This window comes from Elgaria multicarinata, chromosome 15, assembly GCF_023053635.1.
Source record: "Elgaria multicarinata webbii isolate HBS135686 ecotype San Diego chromosome 15, rElgMul1.1.pri, whole genome shotgun sequence".
Lineage (NCBI taxonomy): Eukaryota > Metazoa > Chordata > Lepidosauria > Squamata > Anguidae > Elgaria > Elgaria multicarinata.
Window position 1 is genome coordinate 29,034,872 of NC_086185.1, and position 27,911 is coordinate 29,062,782.

A 27,911-nucleotide genomic window follows, 5' to 3' on the forward strand; every position below is an offset into this window, starting at 1 on the left:
TCTGATGGCCTTTCACCAAGACTTCTAAGAGGGACGTCGTGCTGTCGTTAGGAGCCACTGTGCCAGACAACAGTGCCACAACAGCGGGGGGTCAACCTGATGCGCCTTTAAGGCTTCTGTGAATTTGTTGTGCAAAGTGTAAATTTTCTGTGCCACACGCGTGGACTTTTTTATTTATTTATTTATTACATTTCTATACCGCCCAATAGCCGAAGCTCTCTGGGCGGTTCACAAAAATTAAAACCATAATAAAACAACCAACAGGTTAAAAGCACAACTACAAAATACAGTATAAAAAGCACAACCAGGATAAAACCACGCAGCAAAATTGATATAAGATTAAAATACAGAGTTAAAACAGTAAGATTTAAATTTAAGTTAAAATTAAATGTTAACATACTGAGAGGATAAAAAGGTCTTCAGCTGGCGACGAAAGGAGTACAGTGTAGGTGCCAGGCGGACCTCTCTGGGGAGCTCATTCCACAACCGGGGTGCCACAGCGGAGAAAGCCCTCCTCCTAGTAGCCACCTGCCTCACTTCCTTTGGCAGGGGCTCACAGAGAAGGGCCCCTGTAGATGATCTTAAGGTCCGGGCAGGTACATATGGGAGGAGGCGTTCCTTCAAATAACCTGGCCCCAAACCATTTAGGGCTTTAAATGTCAATACCAGCACTTTGAATCGGGCCCGGACCTGGACTGGCAGCCAATGAAGTTGTAAAAGGACTGGCGCAATGTGATCTCGCCGGCCAGTCCCTGTTAGTAAACGGGCTGCCCTGTTTTGTACCAGCTGAAGCTTCCGGACCATTTTCAAAGGCAGCCCCACGTATAACGCATTGCAGTCATTCAAACGAGAGGTTATCAGAGCATGGATAACTGTAGCTAGGCTATCTCTGTCCAGATAAGGGCGTAGTTGGTATATCAACCTAAGCTGATAAAAGGTGCTCTTTGCCACTGAGTTCACCTGTGCCTCAAGTGACAGTTCTGGACCCAAGAGCACCCCCAAACTACGGACCTGATCCTTTAGGGGGAGTGCAACCCCGTCTAGGACAGGGCAAACATTTCCTCACCGGACAGATGAACCACCCGCTAAGAGTAGCTCCGTCTTGTCTGGATTGAGTCTCAGTTTGTTAGCCCTCATCCAGTCCATTACCGTGCCCAGGCACTGGTTCACTTCTTACTGGTTCACTTCTTACCTTGAAGAGGAGTCACCCGCTCAGCTTTAACCATAAGAATATAAGAAGAGCCCTGCTGGATTTGATCAAGGGTCCATCTTGTCCAACACTCTGTTCACACAATGGCCAACCAGCTGTCGACCAGCTGTCGAACAGGACACAAGAGCAACAGTACCCTCCCACCTATGTTCCCCAGCAACATGCACACAGGCTTATTGCCTTGGATACTGGAGGCCTCAGATTAGTAGCCATTGATAGCTTTCTCCTCCAGGACTTTATTCAACCCCCTTTTAAAGCCATCCAAATTGGTGGCCATCACCCCATCTTGAGGTAGTGAATTCTGTAGTTTATGTGCTGTGTGAAGAAGTCCTTCCTTTTATCTGTCCTGGAACTCCCACAAATTAGCCTCATGGGTTCTAGTGTTATAGAGGGAGAAAAATGTCTCCCTACCTACTTTCTCTCCACCAAGCATACTTTTTACTCCTCTATCATGTCTCCCCTTACTTGCCATTTTCCAAGCTAAACAATCCCAGCTGTTGTAATGTTTCCTCATAGGGGAGATGCTCCAGCCCCTTCTTCATTTTAGTTGCCCTTTTCTTCACCGAATTTTGGAAGGATGAGGGAAAGAGAGCCTTTGGTTCAGGAAACAGTGGGGCACCTCTTGCAGCTGTCCCAATAGAGTCTTGTGCTCCTAGGGCATGTCTAGACCAGGGGCGTGGAGGAGGAGGATCTCGCGATATGCTGATCGTGAGATCCTCCCCCTCAGTGTACACGCGGCGTGCAATGTCCTGGGAGGACAGAAGACATCACGGACGCCATTTTGCTTTTTATTTTTTAAGTGCTCTACCGAATATATATATATATATATATATATATATATATATATATATATCACATCTTTTTGGTGGAGCACTTAAAAAATTATATATATATATATATATTCCCATTCCCCCCACCCTACCTGTGATGGGCACGGAGCTCCTGAGGAGCAACATGCCCCATGCCTGGTTCCCGGCGCCTTGCGATTAATCGCGAGGAGCCGGGATGAAACTGGGATGGTGATGTGTGTAAAAGGGAATTTCATTCTGTGAAATAAGCCTATGCTCCAGGTGAAAGGTTAAGAACCGCACACACACCCCAACATTCATAGAATCATAGAATTGTAGAGTTGGAAGGGGCCTATAAGGCCATTGAGTCCAACCCCCTGCTCAGTGAAGGAATCCACCCTACAGCATCCCTGAGAGATGGTTGTCCAGCTGCCTCTTGAAGGCCTCTAGTGTGGGAGAGCCCACGACCTCCCTAGGTAACTGGTTCCATTGTCGTATTGCCCTAACAGTCATGAAGTTTTTCCTGATGTCCAGCCGGAATCTGGCTTCCTGTAACTTGAACCCGTTATTCCGTGTCCTGCACTCTGGGAGGATCAAGAAGAGCTCCTGGCCCTCCTCTGTGTGGCAACCTTTCAAGTATTTGAAGAGTGCTATCATGTGTCCCCTCAATCTTCTCTTCTCCAGGCTAAACATACCCAGTTCTTTCACTCTCTCTTCATAGGGCTTTGTTTCCAGACCCCTGATCCTCCTGGTTGCCCTCCTCTGAACACGCTCCAGCTTGTCTGCATCCTTCTTGAATTGTGGAGCCCAGAACTGGACGCAATACTCTAGATGAGGCCTAACCAGGGCTGAATTCCTGCATGGCGGATTCTAAGTGCATCTTAGACAAAGGAAAAACTTTCTACCAATCAGCGTCAAATGTAAGCTGTGACGCATGAAGTGTATTCACCTTACCTTGTATTAGTAGTGTAACTTAGTTTGTTTAACTCAGCACGGGCCAGTAAAGTCCATTAGAGATAAGCAAACTGACCAATAATGTTACTTACAAAGGGATGTAATCAGAGTCTATATATTCTAGAGGATCCCTTTGTTCGGGGAACTCTGGATTTGCATTTTGCGCTGGAGTTCCATGTTGCAACATTAATTTACGAATAAATCTTAACTTGCATTCTCCAACCTGGTGTGTTCCTTGGCAAAGTACATGCCGAGGAAGTGACCTACTGCCCCCCCCCCTAGTTCTGGGGGCTATCAATGGCTTCCCACACCTCCCGCAGTCTCAGGATAAAAGTGTAGGGCCATATCCCAGGGAAAGGGAGGGATCACCCCTGCCTGCTCCCAGGATCCCCTGTACATCATGTGGACGCACAGGGATGATCCCGAGGCGAACCCCGGGGCGTCGCCCCGTCTAGCCATGCCCCTAGATGCGTTCGCCTTTCACTTAGCAGTAGTTCTGGGATCAGGGGGAAGATTCATTCAGTCATTTATTATATTTCTATACTGCCCCATAGCTGAAGCTGTCTGGGCAGTTCTCAAAAATGAAAAACTGTTGAATACATTATATAAAGAATAAACAAACACATTCATGCAAGGACATAAAACAGCACACACAACAACAAGATTTATCTAAAACAATTTAAAGCCTTGAGCCAGAATCATCCAGGTCCTCATCAAAAAGACTCCTTTTATGCTCACTATTGCCAGATTCTAATGAGCAGCAGATCTGGAATGCTTAGATGCTTTACATATGTGTTTTTGTTTTTTACTACACTTAGGTGGAGCTAAACCGGTAGACAGCACTACTCAGAATCTTGACCTCAGTTTTTCCGGAATCCCCTATGCCAGGGGTGGGCAACTTGTGGCTCTCCAGATGTTTTGGCCAACAATTCTCATCAGCCGTAGCCAGCATAGCCAATAGTGGAGGAATTGTGGGAGTTGTAGACCAAAATATTTGTAGACCAATTGCCCACTCCTGATTGAAGCAAGGTTTAAGCCATGGCCATAGATCCCATAGTGGGTCTTTCACAAACTTAATTGCAAAGCTATCTTATCAAAGGGAATGTCGCTCCCAAGGCACACCAAGAAACAGAAACCAACCCCCCCATCATCCAGTGAACTGTTGAGTCAGTCATGAAAGGAACAGGGAAAAAATTAGCAACAACTGTGACGGACAGTTACTAAGACTGCTGTTGCTAATTATATTGCAACAGCGAGAGAAAATAACTTCAAGGGCTTGAGAAGTTTTCTGGAAGGGTGCCCAGCTCTTTTTGTCTGCAAGCATCTGTCTTTGGAGTCCTGAGATTTCTGGTTCCATAAAATCCCCCGGGAATCTTCCGAAGTTCCACAGTGAGAAGTGGAGACATTTTGCTATAGCTCAGTGATGGGACACCTTCTGTGTACTGAAAAATCCCCAGCTTCATTCTCCAGTTCATCTGGTTAAGGAGCACTAGCCAGCATGGCCAACTTTCAGGGATGATGGGAGTTGTAGTGGCTCACCAAGTTCTGCACCGTTGTCTTAAAAGTTCTCAGGTAGCCATGGAGAGAGCCCTGCCTGGGTCCATGAAGAGCTGCTGATACTCAGAGCAGGCAGTAAAGAGCACAGACAGACCTGTGTGACCTAAATGCTGGCTTTTAACCCTTGTCCTGTAAGGTCCCCCCATACACACACACACTTGCCCCCAGGACTCCATTTATATAATTGGCATCAATCTCAGATACTTCTCTGTTTAGATACTTTATGGTTTTAATTTTCGTGAACCACCCAGAGAGCTTTGGCTATTGAGTGGTATAGAAATGCAATAAATAAATAAATAAATAAATAAATAAATGCTACGGGTTGTTATTTTTCTTTTCTCCCTCCTAAGATAACAGGAAGCCTAAAAATAGCAGAATATTTTCCTGTCTGGAATATTGCGGTGCAAGTCCGCAGCAGGCTGCTATTCAAAGCTGGCCTTTGGACCTGAATAGCCAGCTGCGTTCGGTTTGTCCCTTCCTGCTTTCACCCGTGCAAATGGCTGGGGCGTTTGTCTCTTTTAAAGGTTGCAGCAGCCCACCTGGAGGATGCAGTGACTCTTACATGCTGCACATAAGACATCCGTGATGCAAACTGTGTAATCTGGAAGGGTTCTCTGTTCTTCTGGTTAAGGTTTGCCCAGAGGCCCTACAACCAATCAGCACGTTCACTCTTCGAATGCGTCAGCTACCTGGTGGTGTATGAAACCAGTCCTGTTTTCAGACTTAGGACAGGGGTTGGTGAACATTAGATATGCAGGACAATTCCGCCTCACTTCGGATCCAAAGCCCCCTTCCCTTTCCCCCCAAAATTGACTGGTGATTTTCTAATTTTTGTGCAGTCTCCTCTACCCCCACCCCCCACCCCGCAATTCTCAAAGGTTAAAATGCATCTCCTAACTGGGGGGGGGGGAATTGCGTTTCCTTACCATCGCTTCCCCCCCCCGCTTCTGTCCAACAATACTTCCTCTTTCTTCACACAGAGGAAGAAAGAGGCAGTAAACAACAACAACAACAACAACAACAACAACAACAATAATTTGTTTGTTTGTTTGTTACCCACCTCTCCTTCTGGATCGAGGCGGGGTACAACACAAATGCAGACACCATAAAATACATATAACTAATTAAAACATTTAAAACTAATACATTATTAAAAGCAGCACATTATTAAAAAGGCATCTTAAAATTCAACTGGCTAGGCCTGACCATGTGGCCCATTCAGTGGCTGTTTTTATTGTGCCGCTTTTCCTGCACACAGCAGGAAATGGCGGCACATTTCATTTGTAAAAAATCGGATTTAAAGGGGTCTATATTGGGATGGAAAGAAGGCAAGAAGGAGCGGGAGATGCATGGGAGGCAGATGCCGTCGTCAAAAGAACCCGCAAACATCCATAAGTGGGGAATAATGAGCATAAGCAATAAAACGCTCATAACCCCATAATACAAAAGGCATCCCGTGATGTCCACCCATTCTGAGTTTCCCCACCCTTGCAAGCAACAGCTGGTGACATGGAAATAAGGGTGAGGAAAGGGAGGGGAGGGGCAGGAGGGAATCCCAATGACATCACCTTTTAGCATGCCCTTTGCCTTACGAAATATAGGTCACAGAGCAGAGAAAAAGAGTCTTGGGGCTTCTGCCGTCAGCACGGGCCATATTCAAGCCGTAACATGTAGTTCTGGGCTGGGCAGGTATGTAGTACAGTGGCCATAAAATGGTTAATTCAGGGATGGTCACTGCTCATGGGCATAGGCTGCAATCGTATACACGTTTACTTGGGTGTAAGTCCCAGTCGACTCAATGGGCATACCTCTGAGCAGGCGTGCGCAGGATGGCTCCGTGCCTTTGTTTAATTCATCAAAGCCACAGAATTCCACTTTTTCTTTTCTTTTAGTGCAGAACGTAAGGTGCTGCACGTTGGGGCAAAGAAACCCAACTTCAAGTATAACCTGATGGGATCTGAGCTGATGGTGACTGAACAAGAAAGAGATCTTGGGATTGTGATGGACAGCTCGATGAAAATGTCCACCCAGTGTGCGGCCGCTGTCAAGAAGGCAAACTCCATGTTAGACATTATAAGAAAAGGAACTGAGAATAAAACGGCCAGGATCATACTGCCCTTGTACAAATCTATGGTACAACCACACTTAGAATACTGTGCACAGTTCTGGTCACCACCCCTAAAAAAGGATATTATAGAGCTGGGGAAAGTGCAGAAAAAGGTGACTAAAATGATTAAGGGGCTGGAGCATCTCCCCTATGAGGGAAGGCTACATCAACTGGGATTGTTTAGCTTGGAAAAAAGGAGGCTAAGGGGAGACATGATGGAGGTGTACAAAATTCTTCATGGTGTGGAGAATGTGAATACGGAGACATTTTTCACCCTCCAAATACTAGAACCCAGTGGGGTCATCCCATAAAGCTGATTGGTGGGAGATCCAGGACAAATAAAAGGAAGGACTTCTTCACACAGTGCATAGTTAAACTATGGAATTCGCTACCACAAGATGTGGCGATGGCCACCAGTTTGGATGGCTTTAAAAGGGGGTTGGATAAATTCCTGGAGGAGAAGGCTATCAATGGCTACTAATGTGATTGCTATGTGCTACCTCCAGTATCCGAGGCAGCCTGTATACGCCAGTTGCTGGGGAACATAGGTTGGGAGGGTGCTGTTGCACTTGTGTCATGCTTGTGAGTTCCGGTCGACAGCTGGTTGGCCCCTGTGTGAACAGAGTGCTGGACTAGATGGACCCTTGGTCTGATCCAGCATCAGGGCACTTATGTTCTTATGTTCTTAACGTACACAGCCTTGACTACAGGCGCAGAAACACACATTTGTTGATCAGGCAGTAATCCTGAACATTCAGGCAGTAATCCTGAATTTTAACTTGGTGTTTTAAATTTGTAATTTTGCATTGCTGCTGTTTTTATCTGGTTGAGCTTTTATATTGTATTTTATATTATGGTTTTATACTGTTGTTTTATACTTTGAATGGTTTTAATTTTTGTGAACCGCCCAGAGAGCTCTGGCTATTGGGCGGTATAGAAATGTAATAAATAAATAAATAAATAATCAAATAATTGTGTTCATCTAGTAGAAAATGATACAAAATGGATCCCCCCGTCATGGACTACTTATTTATATATTTTAATATCATACCAATAAGTATTATTAAAGAAGTGGATACTGTACATTTCTAACATATATCTCTTAGCACATACCCATTTCCTACATCTTAAATTTTGCCCGCACTGAAAGTTTGGATTTGGAAAGGCAGGGGACGGCTGCGTTGGTGAAGTCTGGTAGAGTGCTATGACAAACCCATTAAGAGCCAAGCCCCATTTCTGAATCCCTCAGTTCTAACGTTCAGAGCGATCATCACTAGGTGGTAATGTTGACCAGCAATTAGAAACACAAAGCCAACTGTGCCTCTTTAAGATACAGCTGGGTCTAAATAATTGTTTGTTGTTGTGATGAATAATAATAATAATAATATGATGATGATGATGATGATGATATCTTTTTATAATGGTGAATGGGATCTGGAGCTCTCCAAACGAAGATGTTCATAATCAGCATGTCAGATGACTGTGAGAAAAGGTCAGGGACAGTTGCAGCATCATGCATCTACGCACGGCTATTACTGATGGATCAGTGACTTTTCATCTAGTTGGGAATTATATATTGGGTTGAAATGATGCCAGGAGCAGCTGCAAACATTTTGCCAGCCTGCTGCCAATGGCCAGCGATGCTGTGCCTGCATCCGAGTAGGACCATTGAAATAAGTGGGATTCAAGTTAATCATTACAAACTTAAGAACACAAGAAGAGCCCTGATGCTGGATCAGACCAAGGGTTCATCTAATCCAGCACTCTGTTCACACAGCGGCCAAGCAGCTGTATGCCAGGGATGAACAAGCAGGACATGGTGGAACAGTACCCTCCCACCCATGTTCCCTAGCAACTGGTGCACACAGGCTTACTGCCTCAAATACTAGTAGCCATTGATAGCCTTCTCCAAGAATTTATCCAACCCTGTTTTAAAGCCATTTTAAAGCCATAAAGACATCCTGTGGTAGTGAGTTCCATATTTTAATTATGTGATGTGTGAAGAAGTCCTTCCTTTTATCTATCCTGGATCTCCAACCAATCAGCTTCATGGAATGAGCCCACTGGGTTCTAGTATTTTGAAAGAGGGAGGAAAATGTCTCCCTGTCCACATTCTCCACACCATGCAGAATTTTGTACACCTCTATCATGTCTCCCCTTAGCCTCCTTATTTCCAAGCTAAACAGTCCCAGTTGATGTAACTTTCCCTCCTAGGGGAGATGCTCCAGCCCCTTAATCACTTTAGTTGCCCTTTTCTGCACTTTCCCGAGCTCTATTATATCTTTTTTTTTTTAGGTGTGGTGACCAGAACTGTACACAGTATTCTAAGTGTGGCCGCACCATAGATTTGTATAAGGGCAGTACGATACTGGCCGTTTTATTCTCAGTTCCTTTTCTTATAATGCCTAACGTGGAGTTTACCTTCTTGACAGCGGCTGCACACTGGGTGGACATTTTCATGGAGCTGTCCACCACAATCCCAAGATCTCTTCTTTGTTCAGTCACTGCCAGCTCAGATTCCGTTATGTTATACTTGAAGTTGGTTTTTATTGCCCCAACATGCATCACCTTACACTTGCTTACATTGAACGGCATCTACTATTTGGATGCCCACTCTTCCAGCTTGGAGAGATCTCTTTGGAGCTCTTCACAATCTCTTTGTGTTTTAACAACCTTAAATAATTTGGTGTCATCGGCAAACTTGGCCACTTCACTGCTCACTCCTAATTTCAGATCATTTATGAACAAGTTGGAAAAAAATTGGTCCCAATACCAATCCCTGTGGGACCCCACTATTGTGAGAATTGTGAGAATTGACCATTTATTCCTGCTCTTTGATTTCTCTTCTCTAACCAGTTACTGATCCATCAGAGGACCTCTCCTCTTATTCCATGACTGCTGAGTTTGTTCAGGAGACTTTGGTGGGAGACTTTATCAAAAGCCTTTTGGAAATCCAAGTGAACAATGTCCCACCGGATCACCCCTGTCTACATGTTTGTTGACACTCTCAAAGAATTCTAGTAGATTAGTGAGACAGGACTTGCCTTTGCAGGAGCCCCTTAAGTCCTCTTGATTTCAGTGGGACTACTCTAAGAATGACTAGATGTGGATCTAACCTTGGTTAATCGGCTTTTATGTTTTACTGATTTGAATAGGCAATTTGTTCATCTTTGGAACAATAGCAGCAGCAGCAAACTGCCTGTTCAAATTAAACATATGTGCCAATTAACCAAATAATTTCTGTATTTTTAGAGATTCTCTATATACTATCCTTCATGAAACTGTACTGGAGAAGGAGGAGGAATTTCTTGCTCACCCTTCTTGTAGTATTGGTAGCAGTATTCAGAGACAGATAAATAGACAGACAGAACATTCTAAATAAAACAAATTCTGGCAAGTGGTCCAAATTCCCCCACTGTTGGACATAAACACATCTGGCAACCACGTAGTCAGCTGGTGACTCCACGTGCAGATGATACAGATGTGAAGTGTCCCATTGCTGAACTGAATGTGGGCATAAACTGCTGATTGGAAAGGAGCATGAAAGCACCAACTATCCAAACCCAGTGGGTCATTTCCATCCTGCCTCCATAACAGCCAGGTTTCTGTTCTGTTGCTGAGGAGCAGGCTGTTCCACGTTTTATGCTAGTTTTTAAGAGGAGGAGGAGGAGGAGGAGGAGGGTTTTCTCTGATGAGGAGTAATTGGGGGGAACATGTCTGTTACAAGTTGCCACCCATGCCTTATAGAAGCTCAGAAACTAGAGCTCAGCTGAAACAACTCATTTCCAGAAAGGCCAAAAAGTCCTCCCGTTTTCTGTGACTTGACCCTTAGTGTAGACTTTAGGATGCTAAATGTCTTAACCTTTTCTGATCACTTGGGTTGGTTTTAGGGTATGCCTTTGAGTCAAGAAGAAAAGGAGTAAGATCATCCCACACATTTCTGGACCAAGTCAGAGAAAACCCAAAGGTCAGCTACTACTTGGTTGGAGTGACATGTCACGGCCACTCCAGTTAGTTAGATCAATGCAATCATATTTGATGAGTCAGTTGCTGAACAAAGGCAGATTGCTTGTTGCTATAGTGATCGTTCACTGCAATCTCCTTGGAAATAGAAGGGGGGGAAATATTTCAGCTTCACACATATGGTTTCTCGTGATAAGGGATAAACACAGCTAAAGAGGGCATTAATGACTAAGGGCAAAAACAGATGTCATTTTGAAAGGTAAACTGGCCGTGGATCTTTCTGCTGCAATGGGAGCCCAGTTCCCACCTGGATTTGGCCTAGCAACTTCTGCAGACAACTGCACTAATGTTATAAAGCCCTGAGGAAGAACGCAACCGTGTTCGAAACGCGTAGCCACCTGGCACTTTAATAAACTTTTTACTAATAATATTATTGCAGAAGATTCCTTGGTTCCGCCCTTGATTTTGGCTTATTTTTTACTCCCCTACGGGGTTTTCCTCCTTTTCGTGCTTGGTGTCTATACTCCACCTGCTCAAATGTTGAAAGCATTATAAGGTCCTCAATCCATTGCATTATAGGAGGTGAGCATTTATTCTTCCAATATTGGATTATCAGTCTTTTGGCTGCCAAAACGGCACAGAGAATCCATTGAAATTTTCAATGGGGAGTGGTATATAAATATTGTGAATAAATAATAAATAAATAAATAATCTGACTATTTGCTAATTTACATGACCCAAGTAAATAATTTAAAAGACTGTGCACATCAGTGAATATTAAAGACTATTCCAGTGCAAAATTTATTTGTATAATAACCTCACCACAAAAAGAAGCAAGCACTAGACATTGCTAAAACATAGGGTTAAAAGAAGCATTAGCCGCATTGCACTGCCAGCAATTAGCTGAATTAGACAATCCCTTATTAAAGAGACATTGCAGCATCCAATAGACATGAAAAAATGCTTTTGCTGAATAAGCTGCAGTCCATAGATGTGATTAGGCAGAATGGGACAATCCAAGATGACATACAGACATACAGACATCTCCAACCGGTTCATTTGAGATCTTATGACCATTTTCTCTATAAAAGCATTATAGTAAGCTTGGAGCTGTCTTCCCCAACCTGGTGCCTTCCAAGTGTGTTGGATTACAGCTGGGCTAATGGGAATTGTCCCGTCTGGAGGGCACCAGGCTGGGAAAGGATAATGGGCATCCTAAATAGCTTCCTAAAACTCTCCAGCCACTGACTGAACAAGGTTCTCTGCCTTAAAGTCTGCTCTGTTTTTTAAAGATGGCAAGTGAGGTGTGTTGTGTCCTGGGGAAAGGAATTTTCCATGTTGCATCTGATGAAGAATAAATGACTAGCCTTCAGCTGGGCCTTCAGCTGGGCTGACTTCTGAGCATGGGACTGGACAGCTCAAAGAGGCCATCGGCTCTACCCAGGGCCAGTGCTACCATAGAGGCCACTCAGGCGGCCACCTAGAGCACCAAGCTAAGAAGGGTGCCGGGCACAGCGCAATACTCACGCACGTTGGCTGTGAGCCAGCCCGGTCTGAGGATTCAGCTGGGCCTGGGTGGGTGAGATGGCGCCCCGCGCCCGCCCAGCCGAAGCAAAGCCAGGGACACTGGGGTGGGGGTGGGGTAGCTCCACGTTCAGACTTCTGGAACGCGCCTGGAAGAGAGAGAGAGAGAGAGAGAGAGAGAGAGAATGTATGGGTAAATGGGGTACATGCATGGGGTCTTTGAGTGAATGCATGTGTTCATGCGTGTGTTTGTTTGGAGTGAGTGATGCTGAGTGTGTGTGTGTGCACTTGCGTGTGTGAGTTGGGGGGATGATTTGGAGGTGATATTCCTATTAAATAATGCATTTTAGACCCATAGATGTTCCTTTCCAATTTGCTATAATTGGCATGACGTATTTCTTGTACTTTAAAATAAATTTAGCAGTTTCAAGTTTTGTGCTTCTTATTTTTTCCAGGAAACATCTGTTCTTAAAAATCAAAGTTGGCATTTTGGGGGGGGGGTGAAAGTAGCTCACCTTGCCTAGGGCGCAAAATAGTCTGGCACCGGCCCTGGCTCTACCTGCAGAACTGGCCAGGGGCCAGAGCGGGATTCTCTGCGTGCTTTGCCAGGTGCTGTTGCTTCTTTGTCCAGATGAGCTGGCAAAGCGCACAGAGAATCCTGCTGTGGCCCTTGGCCAATTCTGCGAGTACTTGGGAATGAAACCGAGTAAAAAGAGAACGCTGGGTGTGTCAACAACTTTCTTTCTTTCTTTCTTTCTTTCTTTCTTTCTTTCTTTCTTTCTTTCTTTCTTTCTTCTAGCTGTGCTGCAAAAAAGCAAGCCGGGGTTCCATCTTCCCCATCTCTCAAACCAAGGTGGCCTTTGTTCATTTGAAAGAGCCCAATTCAAGCAACCCACAAAAGACAGCCAGGATCTCTTCTGGTGTGTGCCTGTGAGAGGGAGAGAATTTGGGCAGCGCGGGAGCGGTGCTTGACAGACGCGTGAGGAGAGGAAGGGGTTGTGGATTTGATGTTTGTTCCATTGGAGCTTTCACTCAGCAAAAGGCGGGGGAGGCAGGGAGCGTCAGCCAATGTGGCTTTCCCTGCCACTTGCACTGTTGAGATGAATAAGAGCTCAGGAGCTAAATTAGAGACCCCACCAGCAGCAGCAGGAATGGTCCCACTCTATTTGAACGCAGCGTTTTGAAAGCGCCTTTTTTGTGTGGGTGAGTATGGCTTTCAGCGTCCCTTGGAGGGCTGTGACCCTGGCCGGCAAAGCCCAAAGAACACTTCTAGCAATGACAGCTAGAAAAATAGCTTCTGAAAAGAGGGAGGAGGAGACTGCAAGGAGGAGAGGGAAGAGGCCAACCTGTGGGGATGGAGGCGGCAAAGACACTGGAGAGGTGTATATTCTATAAATAGAGCCATCACATCAAGTCAGGCTGCATTTTCTGTTACCCAGAGGCCCTGACGTAGTAACGGAGTGAATGTAGAGCCGTGCATTTGCAGCCAAAGAGAGTGAAAAGGTTGTATTTCCATCCAGTTTAAGAACACAAGAAGAGCCCGGCTGCGTCAGCCCAAAGGCCGGCCTAGTCTTACTTCCCTTTCCTACAGCAGCCAACCAGATGCCTGAAGGACGACGCTCACAAGTGGGACAGGAGAGCAATAGCACCAGGCGTGGGAAGGGTTTTGTTTCTGTTTGGTTTTGATCCGAATTGAGCACCAAATGTCTCCATATTCCGGGTGGAAAGAATGGAGAGTTTAAAGAAATGAAATGTGGGAGACACTGAACTGACAGGTCGGTCTTTTCAGATGGAGGACGCAGAGTGTTTAGTCCTGGGTCTGTGTTCCTGAGCATCTCACCCGGCTACTGCTGTATCAGGGTTGCCACCTCTTTTCTTTTCCCAGGCTCCTCATCAATAACTTGGAAGGCCCGTACCACATGGAGGCTGGTGGCTCTGTTGTCAACAGGCCAGGCATCACCTCCGGTTTCCAGTTAGAAGCAATCAGAACTCTCAAGGAATTGTCCAAGGTGCTGCTTTATCAAATCCCTGCTTTGCACTGTGGACAGCACCTTTAAAGTCCTGACTGGTTCTGACTGAAACCCGGAGCGGATCCACTTCCCCACTGACATCAGAGCCACCCCACCCCCCACTGAATGGGCATCAAAGGTCATATCCTATATTGACAGGGATTAAGATAATACCAAATGATGCTGTGTTCTCTTTTATTTCTTTTATAGATTTGTGCACTGCTTACCATATTTTAAAAACATCTTTAAGCAGTTTATATTTAAGGGGAAAAATCCTTTAACAGACCAATCCTATAGCACCCCAGGGATTGTGGGATATTCTGGATGCCCACCCCCACCCCTGCGAGGGTGTTGATAGTCCTATGACCTCAGGAGGGGGGAACCCAACAGACCCTTGCCCTGACCTCCTGCATTAAAACGCATACCCATCACATTTCTCACCCATCCCCTCTCCCACATGATGAAGAGTAGTTTGCTGTGCAAAGGGCTCTTCCCTTCATGCATCCCTCAATGGCTTCCTTGAGTAGCAGCACCGGGGGGTGTATGGGGCAGGGGAGCTTCCTTCCTTCTGAGTTTCTCAAGGTGGATTGTGGCCAGGTTCCCTTCTTGGTGTCATGTCTAGCCCTGCTCCCCCTGGGTTGGAAGAAGGTGTTCCAGGTAATCAATCAGAATCAGACTCTGAAGTAGAGGAGCCGGCGCCAGAAACAGGCCAGCCTGCACCAGTGGGGGAGGAAGCTCTCACGGGCTCTTCACCAGCTGGGAGTGAACCCTCTCCAGAGCTTATCTCATCAAGGGCAAATAATTCACTGTCAGTGGGAAGCCAACATTCTTCCGAAGGAGAAAGCATGGGCAGATTAGCCAATCCTAGAGTACACTGCAGACTAAAACAGGCAGAGTGAAAGGAAGGTGAGAGAAAGTCAGCCCGGCTGGCATTGCGTCAGAACCCGCCTCAGAACTAGTCTCTCTGAAGTCAATGCGTCTTGAGAAAAGACTTTCCATTCTTCTTGAAAGGACAACTGTCTCACTTAGCTTGCACAGTTTTGCCTAGGGGAAAGTTCCAAGAGATTGGACTCTCTTAAGGTGGGAAGAGATGTTTATTGCCTTAATAAAACTTCATGGATTACTTAGCAGGCCTCGTTACTGTCTCCCAAGAAGGCGGGAGGTTTGGAGAAACACAACACTCTGGTTGTGCTGCTGGGAACTCCTTGAGCATTCTGGCTGGTACTGATTGAAACCCAGAATGGCTTCATCACCCCACTGACACGGCTTCCACTGTGCCCACTGGCTAGGTACCCTGGTCCAGGTTCTGCCGCAGGCCTCTGAACCTAGCAACTCTACTCTGAGGACTGTTACAGTTTTGCCTTTGCGCCCTGAGCTCCTTGGAGCGGAAGTGCCTAACTGTCTGTAATGGCGTATCATTATTCAAATTAACTTTCCTTCTGCAACCATAAGCATCAGCGCTGGCTTCCGAAGGCATTTCGCTCCAACTCTCACCAGGCAAAGGCGACAGCTGTGCCGTTGAAGGTCTCCTGACACTGTTTTTGTCTTTCTCTCAAATGCCAGAAACCCGAAAATGCAAGTGGGTGAGGGAGGGGAGGAGAGGAGAGGAATAAAAAGCCCGCACTATTCTTAGACGAGATAGGATGCTGCTATAATTGTCAAAGCAGAGCGTTATGAAAGCCAGATCGCCCCCCCTCTCCCCCCCCCCCCATGTAGCCATGGGAAGGATTGAGGTCCTCCCTCGTTGTTACTTTGCATTAACCCTCGCTGACAACCCAGTTCTGCCATCAGCTTTCCCCTGTCAAGATGCGCAGCTGTGTCTGTGTCCCCCCATCTCTGCTTCAACACTCCTCGCACCAAATGCATCAAAGGTGCTTCTCCTGAATCTGGCATAAGAGCATAAGAACAGCTGTGCTGGGTCCATCGATACCAATGTTCAGTTCACTCAGCGGCCATCCAGCTGCCCACGGGAAACCCATAAGCAGGATATGAGGGCAACAACAACCTCCCACCCATGTCCCCCTGTAATTGGTGTACATAGGGATACAGCCTTTTATCCTGGCACATAGGAATCAGGACGCATAGACACCTTGGATAGCTCCTTTAAAGGGCTGACTGATTCTGACTGTGGGACTGCAATACCTGACAGAACACTTCTAACCGTACACTACGCTCAACCTCTAAGGTCCTCCTCCGAGGGAACCTTGGAGGACGGCATCAAGGGAGAGGGCCTTCTCTGTGGTGGCCCCCTCAATTATGGAACAATCTCCCTGATGAGGCGTGCCTGGCGCCAACATTGTTATCTTTTCAGTGCCAGGTCAAGACGTTTCTTTTCCCCCAGGCATTATAATAGCACATGTTGAGTTTTAACTGATTCCAGAACTATCTCGGGCCTGGCTGAGGGTTTAAAAATCATTTTAAATGTTAGCTGTTTTTATGGTTTTAAATTTTGTTTATTGATTTTTAAAGTTCAGTCTTTTAATCTTTGTAAAGCTTCAGCTATGGGGCGGTATATAAATGTAGATCATTATCTAGGGTGACCATATTTTGGAAACCAAAAAAGAGGACAACATGGTCGCCTCCAAGGGAGCGTGTCCAGTACCAAGGGGGCGTGCCCACCCGAACATAGCCTTGGTCACATGTCTGATTTTACAGCACACTTTTAAGACAAATCTGTTCTACATAACATCTTAATGTTAAAATCACTGAAATAAAGAACAAGTGAGAGATTCAATGTATCTGAAATTAACTTCACTCACTCCTACTTTTGTAGGTTTTGCTGTACTTTGAAGCTTTTGCTATACTCTGTGTGTTACATTCTCACCTTCCCTCAAATATCTTTTCTGACTGTATCTTCACTCATTACAAGCCGCTGTTGTTGTTAACAGGGCTTGCTACTGGCCCCAGATCTGTTTCAAATTTGGTATGGCTAAAGCTCTACCTAAAAGCTATCATGGTGCCAACTTTCAGCTCTTTATCTTTAAAAATGACAGTTTAAAAAATAATAATTTTAAAACCTCATTTTTTAAAAAAAATCCTAAAAAATCAATGGATGAACAGATCTCTTTCAAATTTGGTGTGGCTAAAGCTCTACCTAAATCCTATCATGGTACAAAGTTTCATCTCTTTATCTTTAAAAATGATGATTTTAAAAATAATAATTTTAAAACCTCAATTTTAAAAAAATTCCTAAAAACTCAATGGCTGAATGGATCTGTTTCAAATTTGGTGTGGCTAAAGCTCTACCTAAATCCTATCACGGTACAAACTTTCATCTCTTTAACTTTAAAAATGACCATTTTAAAAATAATAATTTTAAAACCTCAATTTTTAAAAAATTCCTAAAAAATCAATGGATGAACGGATCTATTTCAAATTTGGTATGACTAAAGCCCTTCCTAAGAGATACCACTGTGCTAAGTTTCATGACTTTATCTTAAAAAATGACAGAGTTATCAGCATTTTGTTAATTCCCATTAGAGCTGCTCTTTGGGGGGGAATCCAGATTTCCCCTCCCCCTCCCTGACAAATCTGGGCAAACCTGGTCATATGGTCACCCTATCATTATCATCATCATCGCCACCCTACTCACATCGGAGCCACAAACTTCTACTTCCTGTAGACTGCAGGCAGCCCCCGCCATTCTCCAATATGGCCATCACTGTTCCCTGTTCCCCTCTGCTACACTGCTGTTAAAGAGAAAAGGGGGGGAGGAGCAGTTCGCCACCAAATTTTGGCAGCAAATCACTATTCTCCTGTCTTTTGCTAGTAGTATTCTAGTAGTGGCACAGCAGACATAGCAGCAGGAGTCGGTGGCCGGTCAGTGGTGATGGCGGGAAATGGCCTCCAAAGTTACCCACCCATGACCCCATCTAGGGCAACTTTGTACCCCAACCTTTTTTTAAAAAAACAAAAAACATTTTTCTTGTGAAATTTCAACAAAACAAAATAAAAACGAGGCAAAGAAAAAATGGTATCTATTTAAATTTGAATATATCAGTTTCAAAGCATGCATATGAAATACGTGTGTGTGAGTGTGTGAAAACGTGGCTGTTTAAGAATTATATTATTATTATTATTATTTACATTTATATATTGCCCCATAACCAAAACTCTCTGGGCAGTTTACAAAGATCAAAACATTGAACATTAAACACCGATATACAGAATTAAAAAAGCATAAACAGACAATATCCATTTAAAACAAGCTCTTCTGGGGTCAGATAAAAACTCAACACATGCTGTTAAATGCCTGGGAGAAGAGAAAAGTCTTGACCTGGCGCCGAAAAGATAACAATGTTGGCACCAGGTAAGCCTCATCAGGGAGATAGTTCCATAATTTGGGGGCCACCACTGAAAAGGCCCTCTCCCTACATAAACTTCAACAAATACACACATATACTGCATGTATTAAAAGTATGACCTGTTACCGCACAACTCAAGTCAATATAAATTATGGCTGACACTAGATTAAAGAAGTTCTGATTGATTAATGACTTGAGTTTTAATCCATGAATTGAATATCTTATAGTGCAACCCTATGTATGTCTACTCAAACATGAGCTCTATTTACTTCAATTCGACTTAGTCCCAGGTATGCAGCCTAAGTCAATTAATTGCCTCGACCTCCAAATAATGTGTCTCTGCTCCTATTACAAAGGCCCTTTCCCAGTAATTACCCTTCAAATCTCTTGACGGAAAAAGAACCTCAATATCATGGTTCTTTATCAGAAATACTAGCAGTAAGGAGCCCATGAATCTAGTCATTTGTGGCGTCTCCTTCTATGGCTAAATCCCACAAAGCCATGCTTTGTCTTTTTCTCTGGAGTAGCACTTCATAAGTAAACGTATGCATTTCGATCAACCACGGATCGAAATGGTCACATTCGGAAGCCAATGGTGGGTTTTTTTGACGGGTGCGATTTCCCTCTTAGCCTCAGAGTCTGACAGATCTGGTCGGCACTTTACAAAAAGTGCCAGCACTGTTCGAGATTGTGATGCCAGAATGTGTCAGACTGAGGAGAGAGTGAGAAATCCTCTCTTGAGGCAGATGATTACACTGACATATTTCTGCAAGAGGCGCTCAAGATGAGCCCCTGTTCTTGGTGGTTCTTCCAATGTGCCTCTGTGAATCTGGATTGAAAACTGGCTGCATCTCGCCCCTCAGTGAAATGCATGTCTAGCAACTAATTAGCTTTGATTTCTACATTTTAAAAATAGTTGGAAGACTGTGCTGATTATTAAGCACCCTGGGGTATCAGAAGAAGAAAAAATGGGAATCCCTGGCCAAGCCATGAATTTTAAATGTGTTCAGGAACTGCATTTGCAAGAACATTCAAGATATGCAAGAGAAATTGGGTTTGTGCTCTGGCCCCTGAAAACTAGACACTACCTGACCAAAATTCCTGAAAGAGAACAACAAAATATAATGGATATAGATCCCAATTGTATTTTTTCCTTACAGGTGTAATTGTGAGTCAAGTCTCTTACCACACCTTTGGTAGAAACATTGGGGATCAATTTTTTTTTTTTAGACAATTTATCTTGGTGGTCCCTGTGGTGGAAAGTTTCACATTCCCCCTTCTTTGACACGCTGGAAGAAATGTCTCTGGCATCACGTGAGTATGCATGCCTCTGGAACAGCAAACATAATCCCAGAAGAGGTATTCCTTCACTCATATGAAAGAGGGAACTGCTCCTGTCACTCCTCTAGATGAAGATGTACTTGCCAGTCACAGTGGCAGCCAGCCGTCATTTTAGAAGACACAGTCCCTTGGGTGAGAGAGGAGGGAAAGTACTTCTTCTAGTATGGGAGAATGCCTCTTCTAGTATCCAGCCACATGTATGTAAGAAAATTTGCTTTTAAATCCTGTCTCCTATTTTCAGGAATCATAGAATCATAGAATAGCAGAGTTGGAGGGGGCCTATAAGGCCATCAAGTCCAATCCCCTGCTCAATACAGGAATCCACCCTAAAGCATCCCTGACAGATGGTTGTCCAGCTGCCTCTTGAATGCCTCTAGTGTGGGAGAGCCCACAACCTCCCTAGGTCATTGGTTCCTTTGTCATACTGCTCTAACAGTCAGGATGTTTTTCCTGATGTCCAGCTGGCATCTGGCTTCCTGTAACTTGAGCCCATGATTCCATGTCCTGCACTCTGGGAGGACCAAGAAGAGATCCTGGCCCTCCTCTGTGTGACAACCTTTTAAGTATTTGAAGAGTGCTATCATGTCTCCCCTCAATCTTCTTTTCTCCAGGCTAAACATGCCCAGTTCTTTCAGTCTCTCTTCATAGGGCTTTGTTTCCAGACCCCTGATCATCCTGGTTGCCCTCCTCTGAACACGCTCCAGCTTATCTGCGTCCTTCTTGAATTGTGGAGCCCAGAACTGGATGCAATACTCTAGATGAGGCCTAACCAGGGCCAAATAGAGAGGAACCAGTACCTCACGCAATTTGGAAGCTATACTTCTATTAATGCAGCCCAAAATAGCATTTGCAAGAGCTTCGGCTATTGGGCAGTATAAAAATGTAATAAATAAATAAATAAATAAATAAATAAATAAATTTGCAGCCACATCACACTGTTGGCTCATATTCAGCTTGTGATCTACAACTTTTCTCTCCCTGTGAAAGAGACACTATTATTTCTGCATCTTTCACAGGAAGGGAGGAAATTCAGAGAATTTTCTCCTTGGGGAGGACAGCATTTCCACATACTTTTTAAAAGTGTAGCCAGTTGTTTAGGGGGTCTTCTTTCATTTTTAAAAAATATGCCCCCGGTACTTCAAGGAGCCCGGAAGTTCTTCATGAATGCCTATTGGAGATCACATGACCTTGCCTTCTCCAGTAGGCATTCATGAAGAACTCCCAGGCTCCTGCAAGTGCTGGGAGTATATGTGGTTTTGTGTTTTTTTAAAAAATAGAAAAATAGAAAGAAGACACACACACACACCCAAAAAACCCACGAAATGCTGAAAATAGAATGATCGAAATTTCCAGCACAGCACTAATTTAAAGCAAACTGCTGTCCTAATCCATTGGGTCAAATGTTGGTGTTTTTACAGCACAACTCTATGGATGTTTACTTAGACGTAATTTCCACAGTGTTATTCCCAAGAAAGCGTGCATAGAATTGCAGCCTAACGGCACAACCTTTTGCAAGTTTAGACAGAAAAAACAGGCTGGCTGGAAGGATGCTGGATGTTGTAGGACATTTTCCTCCCCCATCTAAATATAGGATTGTGCCCTTAATCAATTAATTTTAAGTGGATCTGGCATTCCGCTCAGTGGTGTCATGGAGCCAGAGCTGGTGTGTGTGTGTTGTAGCCCTCTCCACTTTTATTAGGAGGAAATCTGGCATTATCTGCCACTCCCATCCTTGCTCCTCTGAGCATTCCTCAGAATGCAGGAGGATGGATTTTCACAGCAACAATGCATTGTTCCCATGTTGTGGTGCAAAATCTTTCTTTCTTTCTTTCTTTCTTCCTTTCTTAGCACTACTTATACACAACATCACATAAGAACATCCCAAGCCAGTATCTTGGTCTTCAATAGACCATGAGCTTTCCCAAAGAACTACTCCTGGTGGGGATGAAAAGAGCAAGGACAGTTTTCTTGAGATGGATCCACACAGCAGCCCGGACTTTTGGGTCTCTCCTTGGGGACTGTCATGATGAGCGCCCGCACTTCAAAATTTACCACTACAACACTGGTTTCTGTTGTGTCCATTGTTGTTTGATTCTATAATGAGTTTTCATTGGACTGACTGAAATCAACTCATAGGAGGCCATACATCATTTTTTTAAAAATAAAGCAGTGGAAATGGTTCTGTAAACAGACAACCCTGTTGTCCAGTCCCAAGGGTCTGATGAGTTGAGGGGCGGGGACTGGGGGTTGCCCCTAAAGCAGTGGTGTCTGGTGCCCATTGGGACTGGTGGGGCAACGGGCAGATATTCAGTATTCTACTGAGATTGTTGGAGGAGGCAGTAGAAGGTCATGCGTGACAATTGGAGCAACCTGCTCAGGCAGGATTTTTCTGCCACAAGTGAGTGGGGACTGGCAGAAGTTCACCGCCCCATTTGCCCCAAATACAGAGCCACCTCCGCCCTAAAGGATTTTCCAGCTCCAGGAATTGCATAGCTCTAGGCAGCTACCTGTACTGCCTATTGCGTGTCCCGCTTAATTTAGAAATTTGGTGTGTGTGTGTGTGTGTGTGTGTTTAAATGTGGCTGTCCTTGAATTGTTCTTTTTCCTAGGAGGATCTAAGGAGGCAGGCAGTTCGGTCTAGTTACACAATCTCCAAAGTGCAGTTGAGTTGAATGACCCACAACTCACTTCCATGCTGCAGTAGTAAAATGAAAAGGAGTTCCTATTATTATTATTATTATTATTATTATTATTATTATTATTATTATTATTCAATTTAGTGTTGTTTTTATTTCTTATCGGGCAGAGTCTGCAAAGCTCCTGTCCCTTTCCCAAAAGGCGACGATGTGCATTTCCTGACCTTGGGAGAGGAGGAGTTGGAGGAAGACGAGACCCCGCCTCTCAGCATCCTTATGAATGAAATTCCAGAAGACGCCCGCGCGCGTGTGTACGTGTGTGTGTGTGTGTGTGTGTGTGTGTATCTGGAAGAAGGGGAGGGGGGAGCCCGCACGCCTCGTTGTTATTCTGATCACAGGCTCCTCTGATTCACAGACTTGGGAGCTGATCATGAATATAACTGAAGACTTTTGACGTCAGAGGGGAGATTTATCAGCAGACCCAAAGGGGGCAAGAATATTAAGAGCAACTAGGTGCCAACGTTATTAGCTATGTTAACCAAGGGGAGAAGCTTGGACTGCAAGGACTGAAGGAGGACTTCGCAAAGAGGAGCAGGAGAAAACTGACAGAGGCGTTAAAAAAGGTAATCCACCCCCCCAAAAAAAGAACCCCCCACCCCGTCAACCCCCTAAACCCCCAAACCGAACCGACAAAACTGCATATCTGTTTCTTTATGTTGCATGATTTGGTTAGCTAATCTGCCCCCCACCCCCGTGGTAGTGAGCTAAGAAAGGAAGGGATGGCGGGGGGGGGGGCGCGGGGGGGGGGCGTTCGCGTTGCACGCAGTCTCCAAGGCAGCAGGGCTCCCGGCGTGGGTGGGCTCGCTCGCTGGCGCTGTTTTCCTTGGCGTTTTTCCGTGGACGCTTTGCGAAGTGGCACGACGAGCAGCCGCAGTGGTAGGGGCCGAGGAGGATCTCCTACCCCCTTCCCTCGCCCCACCCCACCCCACCCCACCCCGGCCCAGCCACCCCTCCTCTTTCTGGATCGCCACGTTTTCCGGACCAAACAACCGGTGACCTTTGGGTGACCCTCGGATCGTGACCCCCCACCCCGGCCACCCTAACCCTGGGATGTGACACGCGAGACTGAGTGGCTTGGCTCGAGCAAGGGCCGGTGGGCACGAGCGCGTCGGGTTCACACGACACGGGAAGGACGCGCGCATCGCGCCTTTGGGCACCTGGGAAGAGTAGCCTGCGGTTGTCGGCGTGCGACCTGGGCGCGCGCCTCCTCCGTCGGCGAAGGAGGGCCGGCACTGCAGGGCGGACGGGGCTTCCCATGTTCCCCGGCGCCTGGACCGAGAGACAGCGGCCCTTTCTACACCCAAGGGTTATCCCAGGGAGATGGAGGGATCGTGCCGGCCTGCTCCCGGGATCCCCTGTGTGTCGTTTGGATGCACAGGGACGATCCTTGGGGGGGGGGGGGAGGCAGGTGCAGAAACGGCCAAGAGAAGAGGCAGGACGGGAGAGGTCTCACTCTCCCCAGCACCGTTTTTTAATGCCCTGGTCAGGCAGGGAGCGAACAAAGCAAGGCTGAACCTTCCAGGTCCAGCACCTTGGGCAGCTCTTTTAGAGTTCTGACTGAAACCCAGAGGGGATTCGCCGCCCCACTGACTTCGGAGCCACCAGCCTCCGCTGCATCCTCGCCAAGGCCCCTGGCGAAGAGACGCGCCGTCCCTCCCTCCCTCCCTCCCTCCCTTTCCTCCTCTGCTCTCACTCTCCTCTTCCCCCCCCCCCGCTCCGCCCCCGCCACTCCAGCGTAGGTAACCGCAGCGCCAAGGGTAGAGCCAGCCATGATGTAAGAGCTTCTCTGCACCCCCGCCGTGTGATGAACCCCGTGTGATGAACCGGGCTGGCAAGTGGCCCGAACGTGGGACGGGGCGTGCGGGTGGGGTGGGGGTGGGGGACACACACACACGAGGAAGGGAATGCGAAAACCGGGGGGGGGGGGGCCTGAGCCAGAGAAGTCAACAAAATCTCCGCTGCTAAACATTTCTCCTGAAAACTAGCAGGTATTAAAAGAAACCACCACCCGGGATGAAAATCAATCAATCAATCAAAGATGGGAACGGATCATGACTAAATTGGGGTGGATGGGTTAAAAAGTGTCTTTTCATGCTTTACCAACCTGGTGCCCTCCATTCAGTAAGATCAAATGCCCATCAACTCATGTTGCCTGGGGATGATGAGGACTGTAGTCCACGACAACTGTAAGGAACCAGGTCCCTTTGGCATTAATTGCAATGGGTGAGGGGACACGATGGCTCTGGACTGGGGGGTGTCAGGGATAAGGAAAGCCCCTTCCCCACCCCTCGCCGCCATTGGGTGGCTGAGCATTGCTTAGCACTCTCTACCCAAACTCAGTGGAGGCTGGTGGCTCTGATTTCAGTGGAATTGTGAATCTGCTCTGGTTTCAGTCAAAGAGTGCCATCAAACGGGTGTTTTATTGCACACTCGTTATTGGACACTCACGGGTTTTCGAGGGTCCCTCTCACAATGCCGTGTGCCTCCCACACACCTCCCGCCCAGTCTGGCCTTCTATGCGGGACAAAAAAACCAAACACCTGAGAGCGTCATCACAAAGGAAAAATCACACTTGCTTACCGTCACTTTTCCACCCATTGGTTTGTCCCTCCTTACTTTCTCTTTCGAAAGAGGAAGAAAACAACGTGCACGTGGCCCATTCAGTGGGTTGTTTTGATCCCGCTGCTTCTCCTGCACACAGCAGGAGATAGCGGCAACTTCCGTCTTTAAAAATAATAAGTCAGACTTACTGGGGGTGGGAGTGTTGTTGTTGTGCGAAAAAGGCCAGAAGCAGAGGGAGGCAGACGATGTCATGAGAGAGACCCGCGAAAATCCGTGAGTGCCCAGCGAAGAGCGTGCAATAACACGCTCCTCTGATGGAGCCTTCAGGCAACGCACTAAAGGAGCTATCCATGGTCCTAAACCGTAAAGCGCTAGAATGCCCTAAGGCGCTCTCTTCAGGAGTCTTGCAAGAAGCCAGCCTGCTCTTACTCCAGAGAAGGAGCCTCTGCAAGTGTCAGCGGTGTAGTGATGGGCGGAGCTTGGGGCCAATGACGCAAACTCCATTTTATTCCTGTAGGGCTGTGATTTAAGAGAGTTTAAGATGCTGAAATGCAAAACTACGCACACTCGTGTGTGTGTGTGCGCGCTCTTGTTCTAGTATCAGGAATGTAGAAGCAGTTGTGAAACGTGGAATGGTGGTGGGGGACGACGGAGAGAAATGTCGGCTTAACAACTGGAGTAATACATGTGGCTGTCTACAGCCCACCCCCACCCATATAGTCCAGGGTCTAAAATCACCTAGCTGCACCACCAGCAAACGGATGACCCTCGCTGCAGGAGGCAATCCATCCTTTGGATGGGGTGGCTGGTTTGGGGTCAAATTCAGATGGCATTGACATTCCCACCCCCTCCGTGGACTGGTTCAGGGGCGAGTGTGGATGTGGCGCTTCGGTCCTCCAGTCCATTGGAGCTTCAGTCAGTGGAAGGTGGTGGCTCCGGTTTCAGTGGGGCTGTGATTCCATTCTGGGTTTCCTTCAGAACTAATCAGGCCAAGCTGCTGAACCACAACCCGCCTCCCCAAATAGGTTCAGCGCCTTGGATACCATACCTCTTATTCCGATCAAAACCCAGAATGGATTCACAGCCCCGTTGGAATGGGAGCCACCAGCCTCCACGGAGTTTGACCCCCACCCACCCACCCACTCCCCCGCCGCCTTGCTGTATGCCGAGGCAGAGATGTGCGTGTGCAAGGGTGTTTCGTAACCTTCCCATCGCCTTTCCGGGTTGAGGCCCAAGATGTCGGGGAGACAGGGGACTGCACGCGACGCCCCTCCCCCTCCCCCTCCCCCTCGACCTCCCCCAGGGCCTGGTCCGCCCCCCCCCGCCCCGTGCACCCACCCCCGGGCCGTCCTTTCTCCCCTCTGACAGTCTCCCGTGCCTTCTTCTTCCTTCCCTGCAGATCCGCAGTCCCGCACCGGCTGCGCCGCCATGGAAGAGCAGCTGCGGCAGCAACAGCAGCGGCTTCTGGTGCTTCTCCACGCCTCCTCCGGGCCTTTCGCCAGCATCTGGCCCCCGCCCAACTCCTCCTCCGCCGCCGGGGGGCCGTCGGACCTCTCCCCCGGAGCTGCGGCGGCGGCAGCGGCAGCGGCGGCGGCGGCAGGAGAAGAGGCGTCCGGCGGCAGCGGCGGGGGCAGCGGGGGTGGCGCGGGCAGCCCGGGGGGCGGCGGCGCGGCGGCGGCGGCGGCGGCAGCGGGGGCGGTCAACCCGTGGGACATCGCGCTGTGCGCCACGGGCACGCTGATGGCGTGCGAGAACGCGCTGGTGCTGGCCGTGCTGGTGTACACGCCCAGCCTGCGCGCGCCCATGTTCCTGCTGCTGGGCAGCCTGGCGCTGGCCGACCTGCTGGCCGGGCTGGGGCTGGTGGCCCACTTCGGCGTGCACTACCTGCTGCTGCAGCCGCCGGGCGCCGCGGCCACCCTGGGCGCCGCGGGGCTGCTGCTGGCCGCCTTCTCGGCCTCGGCCTGCAGCCTGCTGGCCATCGCGGTGGACCGCTACCTGTCGCTGCGCCACGCGCTCACCTACCACTCGGAGCGCGCGCGCCGCTGCACGGCGGCCGCGCTGCTGCTGCTCTGGCTGCTGTGCCTGGCCGCCGGGCTGCTGCCGCTGCTGCTGGGCTGGAACTGCCTGCGCCCGGCGGCCGGCGGCGGGGGCGGCGGGGGCAGCCGGGGCGGCGGCGGGGGCGGCGGGGGCGGCGGGGGCGCCGCCGCCTGCAGCGTACTGTGGCCCGTCACCAAGGCGCACGCGGCCGTGCTGGCCGTGGCCTTCCTGCTGCTCTTCGGCCTGATGCTGCAGCTGTACGCGCAGATCTGCAAGGTGGCCTCCCGCCACGCGCAGCAGATCGCCGTGCAGCAGCAGTCGGCGGCCGCCAGCGCCCCGGCCGCGGCGCCGCGCAAGGGCCTGGCCACGCTGGCGCTGGTGCTGGGCACCTTCGCGCTCTGCTGGATGCCCTTGGCCGTCTACGCGCTGGTGGCCGACGCCTCCTCCCCGGCCGCCTACACCGACGCGCTGGCGCTGCCGGCCGCCTGCAACTCGCTCCTCAACCCCGTCATCTACGCCTTCAGGAACCCGGACATCCAGAAGGCCCTGGGGCTGGCCTGCTGCGGCTGCCGGCCGGCCGGCTGCCCCGCCAGGGCCCGGACGCCCAGCGACGTGTGAGCAGGCGGGAGCGCGCGCCCACCGGGGAGGCCAGGCGCCGCCGCCTCTCCTCCTCCTCCTCCTCTTCCTCCTCGTCCTCCTCCTCCTCCTCCTCGTCTTGCAGAAGCCCTCGGGAGGACCGCAACGGCGAACGAGCCCGGCTCCGAAGAAGGGAAGGAAACGGCCCCTTCCCACGGCTGTTTCCTTACGCGTGGCTTCATTCTGATCAAAGATACACGAGGGGCCGGGCAGGAGGCGGCCT

At 48.0% G+C, this 27,911-nt stretch overlaps 1 protein-coding gene across 1 annotated transcript; it reads left to right on the forward strand.

Moving 5' to 3' along the window:
- The first annotated feature begins 22,106 nt into the window (after positions 1–22,106).
- On the forward strand, positions 22,107–27,670 carry LOC134409374 (G-protein coupled receptor 12-like). The gene is made up of 3 exons (XM_063142086.1): positions 22,107–22,155; positions 22,596–22,700; positions 26,415–27,670. The coding sequence occupies exons 1-3, from the start codon at positions 22,107–22,109 to the stop codon at positions 27,668–27,670; spliced, it is 1,410 nt and encodes a 469-aa protein (XP_062998156.1).
- Positions 27,671–27,911: the final 241 nt, after the last annotated feature.